The sequence below is a fragment of the Eumetopias jubatus genome, unplaced genomic scaffold, assembly GCF_037043125.1.
Source record: "Eumetopias jubatus isolate StellerSeaLion01/CBP00866 unplaced genomic scaffold, mEumJub1_p1.0 scaffold_3, whole genome shotgun sequence".
In the NCBI taxonomy this organism is placed as follows: Eukaryota; Metazoa; Chordata; class Mammalia; order Carnivora; family Otariidae; genus Eumetopias; species Eumetopias jubatus.
The window spans coordinates 88,715,401-88,731,304 of NW_028274809.1; the positions used below are offsets into that span (position 1 = coordinate 88,715,401).

Genomic DNA, 15,904 nt, shown 5'->3' on the forward strand with positions numbered 1-15,904 from the left:
TTTTTAATCACTTGTTTCTGGAAATTTATTCTCTCTCACTCTCAATCTTTGAATATTCAAATCAAGTTGTTTCCATGAAAATAATACGTCTTGATAAATAAGCTTTACATCTGGGCTTAAAAGTTCTTTAATCACTGGAATATCTACAAAAATTGCAGCCTGAAGTGTCAGTGTGTTTTTAAGTGATACCAGTTCATTTGATGCCATGGCATCCTTGACTAATGTTCTAGAAGATGTAATGACTTATGTTACATGTTTTTCTAATGTTCTTATCTCTTGTGATATTTGGATTTTTAAAAGTCCTGAATCTTCCTTGTTTGTATCTTTGAGAGATGGGGGCAGCCTAACAGTTTACTGTTAATTTCTATCTAACATAGAATAGAAATCCAATATAAAATGTTACCAATAAAGCCTCTTCATTGCAGGTGAACTTTCTCCATGTTCCTTATTAAATGGAGGTTGCCATGACCTGTGCCTTTTAACTCCTAGCGGGAGAGTGAATTGTTCCTGCAGGGGGGATCGAATATTACTAGATGACAACAGATGTGTGAGTAAGTAAACACAATGAAATGTGATATGACATAACTCCTCAAAAGGCACACATGGACATTGAAATTGTTTTAGTGTTCATGAAGTTGTACTCTCTTCTAATCTTAGAGGCCCAGTTGGCATATCTCTCTATTCTAAAAAGAACTCGATTCACCATTCTACTTAGTTGTAACACCATATGATAGATAATAACCAGAACAGTGACAAATGGTGTACTCCCTATTGCGGGCTGGAAGGTGTTGGATTAGTTAGAGAAATACCTGCAAATCATCTGAAGAGTTGTGGTTACCACTTTGAGAATTAAGTCAATTGCAAAATTAATTAAAGCTGAAATAAACCAGTATATAGGCAGTAGATCAGTAACCTTGTAGTAAAACTACTCAGTCCCTCACAGTATGTAAATGAGAGAGAATGGCTCATGCAGCTTATTTGTAATCATTTCCAAACGGTTAATTAAGAATGTAACATTGCAGCCTTGCATGATGTTTATATCTCCCAAAAGGCATTATAATCTTTAATTAGTACCATTACAGTATACACTTATTAGCAGCTAAATTTTCAAACTGTTTTCAAAATAAATAAGGGTTCAAGTGTTCTAATATTGCCATGAGAAATTAGTCAGCAACATAAAGAATGTTAATTTATTTTTAACATTAAGACTGTTTGTGTATAAGAAAGACGAGAGACAAACATCTTGTTGGAAACTGGTGAACTCACTCTCAGGATGTGGCAATTGTTCTGCTTTTTTTTTCTCTTCTCTATAACTTCATCTTTTATCTTCATTTTAGAAAATCAACAGAGCTGGATATGTGTACATTATAAAAATAAGTATCAGATGGTATAAGTATATTTCATCTTTATCTTCATTCTTCTTTTGGTCTTTATTTATCAGGAGGATCTTCTCTTTTATCTGTTGTGTACCTTAATACACCTAAATACCTTTAACATTGTTTTCTTTACTTTGAAAACTATTGCACCTAAGACAAGAATATACACATATCTTTTCACTTTGCAAATTGGTACCACAGCCCAAGGGACACCTCTTAGCGAAAGAAGTAAAAGACTTTTATTTAAGACTGTGCCAGTGCAAACAAGGGAATGATGCAATTGGTCAGTAAGCTTTAAATGAAGACAGCAAATTTTAATAATTCAGGCCACAAATTCCCGTATTTCTTAGTAACCTAACACTTCTTTGAATTGCTCAGGCAATTGCTTAAACTCTCTCTTTCAGTTTGCTTTTGTGGTTTCAGCTGTAATGGTCTGGACCTGATGCCATCTGTAAGCCTGGAGTGTTAGCCATGCATTAGAATCACCAATCTTTCTTTCACAGGTCACTACAGGCTAGCAGAAAAGCAAAATAGCAAGGCTTATTTGTACACAGTGGATGCCTGTCCTTGCTCCAAAATAGATTGGATACATCTGTCCCTGCTAAGCCACTTGCTTCTCTCTATTGATGAGAAGGAATGAATCAGAAAGAAAACTACCTTTTAAACCAGCACAGTTGTACTCACATGCAACTGTAGAGTGATACTGGATTCCTCAGAGCTGACAGACCTTTCTAGAAGCATCCTGTATCCATGGTGCATTCATATTGAAATCCTGTGGTCCAGCAGAGAGATTGGAGAGTAACTTCTTGTCAAATCCATCTTTGGGAAATGAGGATGTTTCTGGCATATCTATGTCCACATCTGAATTAGTTCACCCAGGGCAGTTCAAGCATGTTAATGGCAGTGTTGACGGGGTGAAAGACCATTTACTAACACCTCCCTCAGGACAAGGGAAGGAAAATCAGGTGTTGTCATAACTCTTGACAGAAAGATTAGGCAATTACATTTTATACAACATTCCTAACCTTATCAACATCCACAACAGAAATAAGAATAACAAATATAATTTAAGCAATTATCTTGTAAGAGAGTTAGAGGACAGCTGAACCATATTTTTGTTTCTGCAAAGAAGCATAAAATACTCAATGCTATTTCAAATGAACATACCTAAACAAGAATTGTGTTTATGTAAGATTTGATTTTACACAATAAAAACATTTTTGTTGTATTTTTCCCTCAAAGGCATGATTATAAAAGCAAAATTTGCATTTTCAATCATAACAGCTAGTTTTCATTAGAAGTGAGAAGTTAAACAAGATGTGTTGAAAGTAGACAGAATAAGTTGGGAAAGTCAATAGCCTCTCAGTAAGTGAATTTTGTTCAGTTCATGCTCAAATGTGATCATATGCGGTAATGTCAGTACCCTTCTTAACACTTGTTCCTTTGAAGTTAAAGATATTTTTAGACTTTTAAATTCTTTGTTACTTTCTCTAAAATGCCTTTCTACCTGACCAGTCAAATTTAGTCTGCACCAAGAAAAAAAAAATTTTTTTTGGAAAGTGAAAAAAATGAATATTGGAAGAGTTCAGTTGGAAGTCATAGATAATAGATAAATAGATAATCTGTAAAATGAGATAAATTCTAGGAATAATAAAGAAATAAAACACTTGAAACTTCACATAGTATTAGTAGCTGTGTAATTGAATATTTCTAAAATACAGCTTTGAAAAGAAATTGATAGTAAATTATAAAATTAAGCTATGTTTTCTGCATTAGTAGAGATAAATGAATTCCAATTACCTCCAATATAATTAGCATGACTGGATTTCACTGTACAGTTACTCAACAAGCAATGGAGTGAGTACAAGCAAGCAAACAACACATAATGTGAGCACAAAATTGGATTCCAAATGTTTGCTGGTGAATCTATTACTTAAGAATAAAAATAGGTCTATTTTCCTCAGGAGAGATCTTTCTAAAACAGGGGTCACATACTGGCATTCCAGGGATGATACCTAGCTGTAGAAAGATGTTTTTTGTTTGTTTGTTTGTTTGTACTTTGTTGCTATTGGTCTGGGCTCACAGATTGGGCAAGTCACATAAAAACTCAGGCTTTTAATTTCTTACAAAAATCTTGAGATTTAGAAGTGGGACATGATGGCAGTGGTCATTTGGAGCCCATAAGCTTCCGGTGCACATGCTTCAGTTCAACCCACAGTTTCCTGTGCCTCTCCCATCCAAGTACAAACCAGGCCCGACCCTGCTTAGCTTCCAAGATCAGACGAGATCGGGCACGTTCAGGGTGCTATGGCTGTAGACTCCTGTGCCTCTCCCCTCGCAATTCCAGTACTTCTGAATTACGAAAGCTGCTACTGAGAATTCCTAAAATGATAGCTGGGGAGAAAGATCAGTTGGAGGTAGATTTAGATGAGATGAATCAAGTCAAGCATAAAAATATGAGAACTCTACACCTGACACTAATGTTTCAACTATACTGAAACAAAAATAAATAAAGAAACAAAAATGAAAACTCTATGTACTGGAAAATTTCAGTGAATTGAAGAATATGTTATAGTTTTCAATAAGAAAACACACAAAAAAAACCTCTCTCAATATGTACAGAACTCCTTTAACTGGCTCTTTTTTACTATTTATTTTTAAGGTAGACTGCTAAGCAAGATCACCCAAATGTAAGCCCATCCTTCTTTCCACACATATACAGTCACAAAATAATTAGTAAAATATACAAATAGGTAAAAAAGAAAAATGAAGTGAGGCAATTCCTAAAAATTTTAAAAATGGAATGTAAAAACAGAAAACATAAAGGTGTTCCTTTTAATTTTTTTGGATAAAGAAATGCCATAAACCATTGCCCTTTATTTGATTTTATATTTTGATAAGTTTTAGTTTAGTTTTATAATAAAGATTAAGGAAAAAAATTGTCATGGTATCAGAAATGTTTGTTATTGAGTCAAAACATTGATCCCTTTCAGCTAAAAATTCATCTTGCAACATGTATTCAGAGTTTGAGTGTGGAAACGGAGAGTGTATTGACTATCAGCTCACCTGTGATGGCGCGCCTCACTGTAAGGATAAGTCAGACGAAAAACAGCTCTATTGTGGTAAGTGTCTCATATGTGATGTATGTCCTCACTTCAGAGAGAAGTTTGTAATTACTTTCATAGTTTTTGGTTTGATTGTCTCCATTTAGTTCACATGTATGATTTCCTTAATGTCTCTCATTAACATGTAGGTCTAACGTAATTGATTTTGGCTTTGTGTTCTTGTTCAAATGGGACTCCTTATGTCCTATTTGGGACCCACGACATTCAGTGAAGAATTTCCTCATGGCTTTCCATCTACAAAGTTCAAGTTTAAATACAACAGGGGCCTTTCTTTTAAGCTGTCTAGTTACTCATCATGTAGCGATAAGTTTGAGGCTTACATTCCTAAAAATGTAAGGCAGAAATATTAGTTACTGGTGGATATTGTAAGTTTACTCGGCAGCAAAGTTCTGCTATCAGTCAGTAATAGCATGCTGTTGAGTTGATACCAAAGTTTTGTCCTTATTCTTGCCTCCAGGATTGGCCCAGGGTTAGTGTCTTTGGGCACAAAGTCTGATTGCATTAACCATCCTCCTCATCAAGCATGGAATTCCTCCAGCTGTGCCTCTGTAGGTGACACTAAGTGATAGTCAACCGTTCACTCTCTCGGGGGTAGAGATTGGCTTTTTGAGCCCAGTAAGCAACTGATATTTGCCTTCATCCCAACAATATTTTTCCTGGAAAGTTGTATATGTGTAATCATTAATAGTTATTGTAGAATTGTTCCAGGTTATTTCTAAATTGGTATGATTTATTTTTGCACTATAATATTAGAGTATTGGTATCGTATGCTCTATAAAATTCAGGAATCTGTATGTGGAGGTGCTATATTTGATTTCTACTTTTCTCTTTTGTTCTATTAGATAATAACTATACCTAAATAATCAGAGTGGTTAAAATAAGAGGAAGGTAGGGTTTGGGAAATTTGCAGACAGTTCTCGCATTCTTTCATGTTGCAGGATCACACACTCTCAGTTAAAATGATAGTCAGATATAATTTGTCCATGACTGATCTGTAACTAAAATTTTAGTGAATTTACCTCAAATGGCATATTCATTTGAATGGTTATACCCTATACACTATTAAAATATTAAAAGATATAAAAATATAATAATAATGGTGAGCTTGCAAATTTGCATTTATTATGAATTGTCTTGAGAATATATTTCACATTATTTTTACCTTCTGAGAAGCAAGATAATATTCACATGGGCAGGGGTTGGCAACCTTTAACTGCAAAGGGTTAGCTAGTTAAGTATTTTAGGTTTTGTGGGCCAAAAATGCTCTCTGTGAAATATCCTTTATTTAAAAAATCTTGTTTTACAACTATTTCAAAATATAAAAACCATTCTTAGTGTCAGAGCTATACAAAAACAGGCTCCCGGGCTGCATTTGGCCTGTGGGCTGTAGTTTGACAACCCAGGTAGATTCTAGGCTTTGTAATCACACCTGAGGTTAAATCTTTGTTCCTAACCCTACTAGTGTATGACTAGTAAGAGCAAGGGTAATTCTCCATATTTTAGTTTCTCACTACAAAACTTTGTTTCGTAGTGAGAAACTAAACTTAGTTTGAATGTTGGTTTAGAGCACTAAATAAACAAATGTATGTTTATATTTGCTCCATATAGAGCCAGGCACAAAATTAGTGTTCAGTAAATGGCAGCTATTATTATTCTAAGTGGTACCTTCTGCCCGAAATTGGAAAATGTTAGGGGACTCTCTTTAAGGTAAATAGAATTCAGAAGGCAATTATTCTTCTCCTTAGGAAATTCTGATAGACATTTTTAGATGATTTTTAAGAGAAATTTATGGATATTTAGGTAACCCTCTGATTCATTGATTCAGGAATACATATTTTACCACTTTTTTTTTCTTGTTATGAAAGCCTTATGAAATGCAGAGGAGATAGGAGATAGATCTTAGGACTTATTACTTAGGACTAAGACATGAGAATGTCTTAGGACTTTTGAGTTAGGACTTATTTCTTGAGAGTTGCATATGTGTTTATTTCTGTGCTAACTGACACAGATATCAGAAACAATAATGTGGGTATAATTTGAAGAAATCTCCAAATATGAATCCCTGAAGTTAAAGCACTCAGTCAAAAGGTCTTTAATGAATAAAATACTTGATAATGCATGCATATTCTAATCCAGAGCGTTGATACTGCATGGCACTTTTTTTTTATGGATCCATGATCCAATCATTATGACATTAGAACTCATCTGTGATTTTCTATTTGTAAAAATATCTCTATAAGACCTCCAATTATGTTTCTACTTTTCTTTATAAGAAAACAGAAGCTGTAGAAGAGGTTTCAAGCCTTGCTACAATCGGCGTTGCATTCCTCACAGCAAGTTATGTGATGGTGAAAATGACTGTGGGGACAATTCTGATGAATTGGACTGTAAAGGTAAATGTATGTGGCATCAGCCTAGGAATATTATTATGCTAAGTGTTTCCTGAACTTTTCCACTGTGTGTTCCTGAGACCACCGTGGTTTCACCCTTTTGGTCTATGGCACCTGCTAATATAGATGGACCACACTTTGGTAATTGCTGTTGGAAGGGAGTTAGTAGAATTCATTGACATTATGACTATATTCTCTATTCTCTATTCTGGTTTCTATCCCTTTGCTCACTTCAAAACTCTTGTCATTTCTCATCTCTTCAATTCTACCACCTTGTTTATTGGACATTTCTGCCAGAATGTGTAATACTGAATGTACTGCTCCAAAAAATGCTCTCCTTCACTTCCCAATTCTCTGTTTTTCACATGACCTCATCATTTTCCTAGCAACTGGACAGGAAAACTTAGTGTTATCCTTGATTCCTCTTTTTTACCATATTTTATCACCCACATGTCCATATATCAGTAAATCATACAATTCTTTGAAATATCTTTTTTCAATCTGCCTTGAGCCTGGATTAACACAATAGTCTTTTTTTTTTTTTTCCACTTGTAATTCCTTTATTTTCTGCTTATTAGCGCTTTACCAACACTACAACCATAAAGAACACAATTCCAAGTACTGTACTTTTTAGTTTGGGGAGATCAGTCTACAGACTCATTTACTTATATTAGACAAGATTAACCTCATTCAAAACTTTCTCCAGTTTATAAATTCACATAAATAGAGAAATTGAGGCAATTAAACATAAACTTCAGGATCTTATTTTTTAATTCCTAGATTATAAGTTCTTCTGCAGTCTCCAATTACCTGCCCCGTGATCACCAATGGTTATGGTTCAATTTAACTATATCAATTGTCAACCTTTTATGTCCTTAAAGAAAATGTAAATGAAAATTACAATTCCTTACCAAAAAGTTTAGGGTTTTCCAAATTCCAAATATTTGCTCCCCCCCTTCAATTAGACATTTCAAATAAACTAAAAATAAGCACATCTCAGCTGCAACATTCAATAGTAGTCACTTGATGTATAAAATTTTAACTGTGCTCCCAGTTATTTTAAAACACACAAAAAATGGCTGCCTATCAATCTGTCTGTCACAAGTAAGATATACTACATTTAGGAATTAAGATGAGGGTTTCAAGTTTCCTCCAGTTTAGGCATTTATACCTTTGTGCTTGTCTCGTCTAAAGATGTTACTATAGCATCGATATTTGTACAACTCATGTTTATGTACCTTAAAATGCAATCATTTAAAACACTAAGAATTAAATTTATGGTGGAGCTTTGAGGATTTTAAAAGCAACTAAAATGTTCTCAGATGTTTCTGTCAGCTTCATTTCTAGAGATCCTTCTAAAGCAAAACTGAGAACTTTACACCTTAGTTGCATTTTGAATTCAAAAATCCCTCTGCACCATCAGGAGCCTACAACATAGCACCTTTTCTCATCTGCTTTAAGTAAAATGTGTCAAGAGTTTTACTTTCAATAGTTAACTTTTTATAGCCTTATGCTTCTCATGTATCTTTGGTTAAAGCTCCATTACACAATATGGCCAAAGCACGAAGGACCAATACTGTCCAACTATATGCCATGATATCCCGCTCCATTTTAGTTTTCAGACACCCTCATGAATAAAACCCACTCCACGTTTTCCTGCCTTTGCATTCTACGTTTCTTAAATTTCCTATGTTTAATTCCTTGAGGATCTCTAAAATTAATCCTTAAGGCTATATGAGAACCAGATGCTGCTCACAATTCTGTATCAAGCATTAACATTTGGTTCAAAGAATCATCATAGTACACAATAGTCCTTTAACTTGTCTCCCTGCCTCTACTCTTTCCAGTTAATCCCAAGGTTATAGTCATGCTATAACATATTATTGAATGTGTTCTCAGAGGGAGTACTGGCACCAATCAGCAAGCCAGGTGACTTAGGTCAGAATCTCAGCCTCAACACTGACTCTGTGTCTTTGGGTAAAATATTTAACAATTCTGTGCCTCAGTTTCCCAAGCTGTAAGAAAAGAGGCAATATTTAAATGAGTATATTAGTATTAAATAAACTCAGAACAGAACTTGGCATATAGTAAATGCTGTGTAAGCATTCATATTGTTTCTTAAATCATGGCCCTGATAAAGAATCACAAATGGAGGGGCGCCTGGATGGCTCAGTTGGTTAAGCATCTGCCTTCAGCTCGGGTCATGATCCCAGGGTCCTGGGATCGGGCCCCGCATTGGGCTCCCTGCTCCGCGGGAAGCCTGCTTCTCCCTCTCCCACTCCCCCTGCTTGGGTTCCCTCTCTTGCTGTGTCTCTCTCTGTCAAATAAATAAGTAAAATCTTAAAAAAAAAAAAGAATCACAAATGGAGTCTTGATGTTTGTAGAATAAAGAAGTTTTTAGTCTGATATCCAAGGCCTCTTAAAATCTGGACCCAACAGAATTTTCTTTCCTTTTTTCTTTTTTTGTTAAGATTTTATTTATTTATTAGAGAGAGAGAGAGAATGAGGAGGGGGAAGGGCAGTGGGAGATGGAGAGGCAGACTTCTCACTGAGCAGGGAGCCCGATGATGTTGGGACTTGATCCCAGAACCCTGAGATCATGACCTGAACCAAAGGCAGATGCTTAACCGACTGAGCCACCTAGGTGCCTCCAAACAGATTTTTCTAAACCAATTTCCCTTTAAAAATTTTCATTCACTGAATACATTTCATTGGGTAAAATGCATTAAGGACTGTGACATAAAATTAATAAGTCATCTGCCTGCCCTTAAGGAGTTAAAACTCCAAATAAAGATAGTTATTTAAAGACATGAGGTGTATATCAGGTTTTATGATTATAAGTTTTTTTGGGGGGGGTTGCAATCATGTATAAATAAGGTAGAATGATCAAAATAGAAGGCAATTCCAAGTAGAGAAACTACAATCAAAAGCTGCAAATAAATTTGATATTGTTAGAGCCAGATTGTATATTGGCAAGTGGTTTAAAAAAAAAAAAAAAACATCAATGAGGCAAGTTAGAGGAAGGAGCCAAAACTTGAAGTTGTTTTTTGATGCCATTTTAAGGAACATGAACTTCACCTTGTAGTCACCAAAAAGTCACTGAAGGTCCAAAAGAGAACCAATACAATCAAATTTACATTTCAAAAACAGGGAGAAAAACTATGCTTGTGCAAATGAAAACTATAATGCTGACATGAGAAAGGTAAAACAGGAGGCTATCAAAGCAGCCAAAGCTAAGAATAAAAAGGAGACAGATACAACAGAATTTTAAAAGGTGGCATAACAGGTCTTCTTGGGTAATAAACACAGAGAAAACGTGGAAAAGAATAGACAAGTTTTGTGAGTATCCCCCCCTTTTTACATTGTTATTTGTTTTTCATTGATTTTTAAATTTATTTTTGTGGGTCTTTTGTTCATGTGGGATCAAGGATAAGATAATAAAGATGTTTTGCATTCTGAGAGTAGAGCACCTGTAGACATTCAGAAGGAACTGTTCCAGAGACATTTAGATAGATAGAGATCTGGGGCTCAGGTAGTGGATTTAGAACAGAAGTGTTAATTTTTTTTTTTTTAAGAATTTATTTATTTATTAGAGAGAGAGAGAGACTGAGAGATAGAAAGCACGAGAGGGAAGAGGGTCAGAGGGAGAAGCAGACTCCCCGCTGAGCAGGGAGCCCAATGCGGGACTCGATCCTGGGACTCCAGGATCATGACCTGAGCCGAAGGCAGTCGCTTAACCAACTGAGCCACCCAGGCACCCCAGAAGTGTTAATTTTGGACTTAATCAGAGAGAAAGCTCATAGGATGTATAGAGTAATAGTCGTAGGGTAGTACATCAGAATTACCTATTGAAATAAAAAAAATAAAGACACTAATAATATAAGAAAAGGAGAAGTGGACCACAGGACTAACAAAGATTTTCATAAGAAATTATTATTATTATTATTTTTAAGAAGGGAGAATCAGTTAGCTTTGTAAGGTGTTAAGGGAAGGCGAAAGGACAGGTAGAGACTAGGCGGTCACTGAACTTGGCAAATAGGAGATAATCTCTTGGTTACCTTCATGAGAGTCAAGTAGCAGAATGGTAAAGAAAAGCCAGATCTCCTTGGGTTGGTGCAGAAAATGGATTGTGAAGGAGTAAATACAGTGAATAAGACTATTTTTAGGAAAGATTGATGGTAAAGGAAATATGTGAGGTACAGATGGTAGGAGAAGGCGATACAAAGTTGTGGAAGAGGAGAGAATGTACACAGATCATCCTGTAGCTAGAGAAAGGTTCGGAAGTCACTCTGTCATCTTCGACTATAGGATGTTGGCCAAACATTTGAGTAGCTTACCATCTAAAGTTGACACTAGTTTAGGAAGAGCCAAATACTTGTGAAGATTAAATCAGCTGTTATTTCATATTGCCTATAAAAGATTAAAAATGATAAAATATAGTAAGATACTGGGACTAAGTAGAGGAAAATGGATAAGTATTTGGAAGAAAGAGGAAAGAAACCTAGAAGTAGACCCGCAAAAAGGGCATGTTTTATCAGTTATTTGCAAGCAGGAAAGGAGAATATAATAGACATTAAACTAGGATAAAGATAAAAATATCAAGCTAGAATGTGAAGGAATGCACATGTGCACACACGCACACACACAAACCACCCATTACTTTTTTTTAAAAATGTGAATAAAGTAAGACATGAAGAATTTGAATTAGTACAATAAAAAGTCAATATATACAGAGAGAGTTTGATAGGCTATGGAGAGAGATGACGGCGAAATCATCTGTAAATTGAAGTACTATTACACTTTTATTTCTTTAGTTTAGATGTTCATAGTAATTAATATTATCATTATCTTTATTCCACAAGGCAGAGTGAAAATGGATGTTCCAAGGAATCAGTTTTGGTTTCTTCTCTTTTTGAAGGGAAGCAAAACCCTAAATCCTTGTAAATCTTTTATAGCTGCCCTGAGAGTTTTAGACACCAGGCTGTCTGGCGGGGTGGAGGGGGCTAGCCTGAAGAGTTGTTCAGAAAGTTTGTCACGCTGATTTCCACTTCTGGTGTGTGAGACGTTGAGTGAATAGGTTGGGGAGAGTACACGGTATCCCTCCTTCTCTCCCTACTGAGATGGGTCTAATTACTCTCCTTGGGAAGTACATGAACTTGCCCGAGTCATCTGGACACCTTTAGGTGACTGAAAAGCTAAGTAGTTCTAACGGAAAGGAAACTGGTGTTATTTTTTTTTTTTTTTTATAAATTCAAAGCAAAACTTTAAAGATTCCACAAACAATAAGCAAAGGGGAAAGGATAAGCATCCCTGTAGATGAAATCATCGTTCCTTCTGCATTCCTTTGCATACCCTTAGAGCCTAAGCAGTAAATTAAATAAAAGATGTAGTTTGAAAGTAAACAGAAGAGATATGACAAAATTTAGTTTTCTTTCTTTCTTTCTTTCTTTCTTTCTTTCTTTCTTTCTTTCTTTCTTTCTTTCTTTCTTTATTTCCTTCTTTCTTTCATCGTGTGCTGCAGGCTGGGCAGGGAAGTTGGAAGAGAAAACATTGACTAAAGTTATTTATAAGAAATGTCCTAAAAACCACAGAAAGACCAATCAATGTTATATCTTTCCTATCTCATTAAATATTTTAACTGACATGAAATAAAGAAAGTGGATGAAATAGGAAAATTAAGAAAGTATGTGAGGGAAAGAATGGTTTTACTTTCTCTCTTAGTGCTGCTTTGATCCACAATCCCTGTCAGATCTTCCTTTGTAGTATCTCATTGCTATTCCTGGGGTGGCTGCAGTATGTTTTCACTCACATTTTGTAGGCTTACTTTTACTTTTGGACTATCTGGAGGGAAAAGTCTAGTATTTCTCACTTAGCTTATCTTTATTCGGACTACATTTTTTTCTTTTCTCTCTTTTTCAGGACTTTTAGCCTGAGGAAAAATTGTCAGAAAGCTTTCATATTCACTTGACAAATTAGAGATTCCAACATATTTCTCCCTCAAAAATCACCCTAAGGGTGAAACAAATTTCAATACTTGACTGACAAAACAAAGTGAGGAAGAAATATAGTTGAAGGAACATAGAGGAAGAGGTTTTGGCAAAAGAGGTATTTGCTTAAATATTTAATAAAGTTCCTGAATTCCCATGGATTTCTCCCATCTCCCTCTCCTTCCCTGCCTATAGATACTGGAGATGTTAATTCCCCCAACCATCTTGCCTCTGCTGCATATGAAATTCTGCAACCACGTAGTATGTCCAATTCCAGTGCGACTTAACACCGTGCTTAACCCTCTGGTGGTTCTCAAACTCTATACCAAGCCATGGACTCTGTGAAGAGAGGATTTGAAGTAAAGGGACAGTCTTCCTATTTGCACATTGCACGTACTATAATAGGCCTGCCTGTCCTCACCAAGATTCATTAGCCCTATTTTTTATTGGAAAATGGGGAGAAAAACGCATCCTGCAAATATTCTACTCTCTACCCAGTTCTTCTGACTCCCTATCTCACCCTTTCCCCCATGTCTTTCTTTTAAATACTATCTCCTGCGCAATATTCCTATCTCCTAATCCTTCTTTTTAACTTCAAAGTTACACTTTCTTTTCTTCTAGTCAGAGTTCTCCTTTCTTCTTCTCAGAATTCCATCTAAAACTGGTTCTACTTGCTCCACATCTCTACTCTTCTCACAAGGTATTCTTTATGTTCACTTTTACCTGAGAGCCCCAATACAGTTTTTAAAACTCAATTACTGTAATATTGCCAGATCTTCAGCCCTCATAACTATGTGAGATGCTATCCTCATGTTAATGGAGTCATAATTTGCCTCTTCATCCTATCTGCCACCAAATCTCCACTCAGATGGACTCCCTGCCATGTACACAGAAGATTCTCTGTGGAAGTTTGGGGAGAGATGGAGATGATGTGGTGAATTGTAATTGTTCCCACTGGGATTCTTCTGGTATCCTTAAACTCTGTGAGTGTAAGATAGAAACTCAAGGGTATTATGAGGTAAATCTTTGTAGACTGTCTAGGAACATTACCACTATCTAGAATGTTGTTTCATGGAGAAATGAATCCTGTCTTCTAAATAAAGGGATTATAAGGAATCTTTTGGAACACAATCTCTTAATAGGAGATTGCTGACAGATAGCAAAGTAAGAAACAGAATGTAAATGCTTGTCACGATTACTTTCTATGTTATGTATTCCATTTACTGTTTCTATTGAAAAAAATATATAAAATGTAATAGAAAGGTATATGGAAGAGACTTTGCATTTTAGAAGAACTCTTCGGAACAGTGTATTTATCTCTACTCATAATAGCATTATCTGTTTCATATGATAAGATGTTATTTTTAATGAAGAAAACACTGAAGCAATTATAATTGCAAATTGTAAATAAAACATTTATTCTAATCATCATTTAAACACAAATAAGGATACAGTTGCAAGATACAATTAAATATAATAAGAACGGTGCAATATGAAATACAAATGACATACACACCCTTGAGTAAAATTTGCATATTTTAAGGTAGCATTTTAACCATTTACAATTGATATAATTTCTATTTATAATTAAATAGGCTCTTTAAAATATCAACACTAGTAAAAGTGGCATAATCAAAGAGCCCTTCAGGTTGTATATTTACATAATCAACCTGTGGAAATTTGAATTTTGAATAAAAATCTCACGTAAGTTAATCTAATGTACATAGCATGTCATGCACCTGTTCACAACATATTGCTGGAAACCATTATATGGAAATGAATGTGTGAGCAAAGTGGAGAGGAATATGATTAAGCACAAGCTATTCTGTATAAGGTATATATAATGACAGTAGCATTTTGAAACTGATTTTCATCTAAGCATACCAGGGAATTGGAGAGTCATACTTTCTAACAATAGAGACAAGTCATACCACATTTAGGTTTCTTGGCATGAGGATTCATCTTTCCTATACCAAATGTTAGTGATATGGCCGTGTAAAGGAGTATAGCATAGCATGGAAGACTTTCTAACTTTGCTGAGCGATTTTCTCTGAGTAATAAAGCAAAGGCTCAGCAGTTTCTCCATCTCAGTTTCTGTCTCTGCCTGCCTGTCTTTTTATCAAAGCAGGAAATGTTCCACTTGTTTGCAACCAGATTGGGATTTCCCTGTACTTCCTCACCCAGACATTTGCTTAGTGCTATAACCTTGTACTTTGGAAGTTGGAAGGAGAAAGAATTTTCAGCAACATTTGATTTTTTTGTATGTTGGCTTAGTGCTGGACTGATACTGTAATGGGAACCCGGCACAATCCCTTCTCTCATGGAGCTTACAACTTAGTGGAGGAGCAGATATGTAAACAGGCAATTGCAATGAAGTAACAGGGGAAGACATAGGAGGCATCTAACCCAAGCTTGGGGGTGCAGGTGGAAGCCATGGGTCAAGTTTGACTTCCCTGAGTTAAAAAAGCCAAACCAAACAAAATTATATGAATCAGTTAAAATATAGATCTTCCTCAACTTACAGTGCAGTTATGTGCTGATAAACCCATCCTTAAGTTGAAAATACCATAAATCGAAAATGCATTTACTACACCTAACCTACCAATGTCATAGCTTAGCCTAGCCCATCTTAAATGTGCTCAGAACACTTATATTAGGCTATAGTTGGGCAAAATCATCTAACACAAAGCCCATTTTATCATAAAGTATCGCATGTGTCATGTAATTTAGTGACTACTGAAAGTGAAAAACAGAATGGTGTCTGGGTACGGAAAAGTTGTAAGGGTATTGATTGTTTACCCTCGTGAGCACGGGACTGACTGGGAGCTGTGGCCCCCTGTTGCTGCCCAGCATCAAGTGGGAGTATCTTACTGCATATCTCTAGCCCAGGAAAAGATCAAAATTCAAAATTTGAAGCACAGATTCCACTGAAAGCATATGGCTTTCACACTACCACAAAGCTGAAAAATCGTGTCGAACCATGGTAAGTTCGGGACTGTCGGTACTGAAAATGTTAGAGCAAGGAA

The 15,904-nt window shown here is 35.7% G+C and overlaps 1 protein-coding gene across 2 annotated transcripts in view; it reads left to right on the forward strand.

The window, feature by feature from the left end:
• The window catches only part of LRP1B (LDL receptor related protein 1B), a 1,880,289-nt gene that overhangs the window by 1,575,343 nt on the left and 289,042 nt on the right, over window positions 1-15,904 (forward strand). For both annotated transcript variants that reach the window (XM_088022156.1, XM_088022157.1), the window contains 3 exons: window positions 426-551; window positions 4,370-4,498; window positions 6,775-6,894. In XM_088022156.1, the coding sequence (XP_087878282.1) occupies window positions 426-551; window positions 4,370-4,498; window positions 6,775-6,894 (375 nt within the window). The remainder of the gene's footprint in view (window positions 1-425; window positions 552-4,369; window positions 4,499-6,774; window positions 6,895-15,904) is intronic.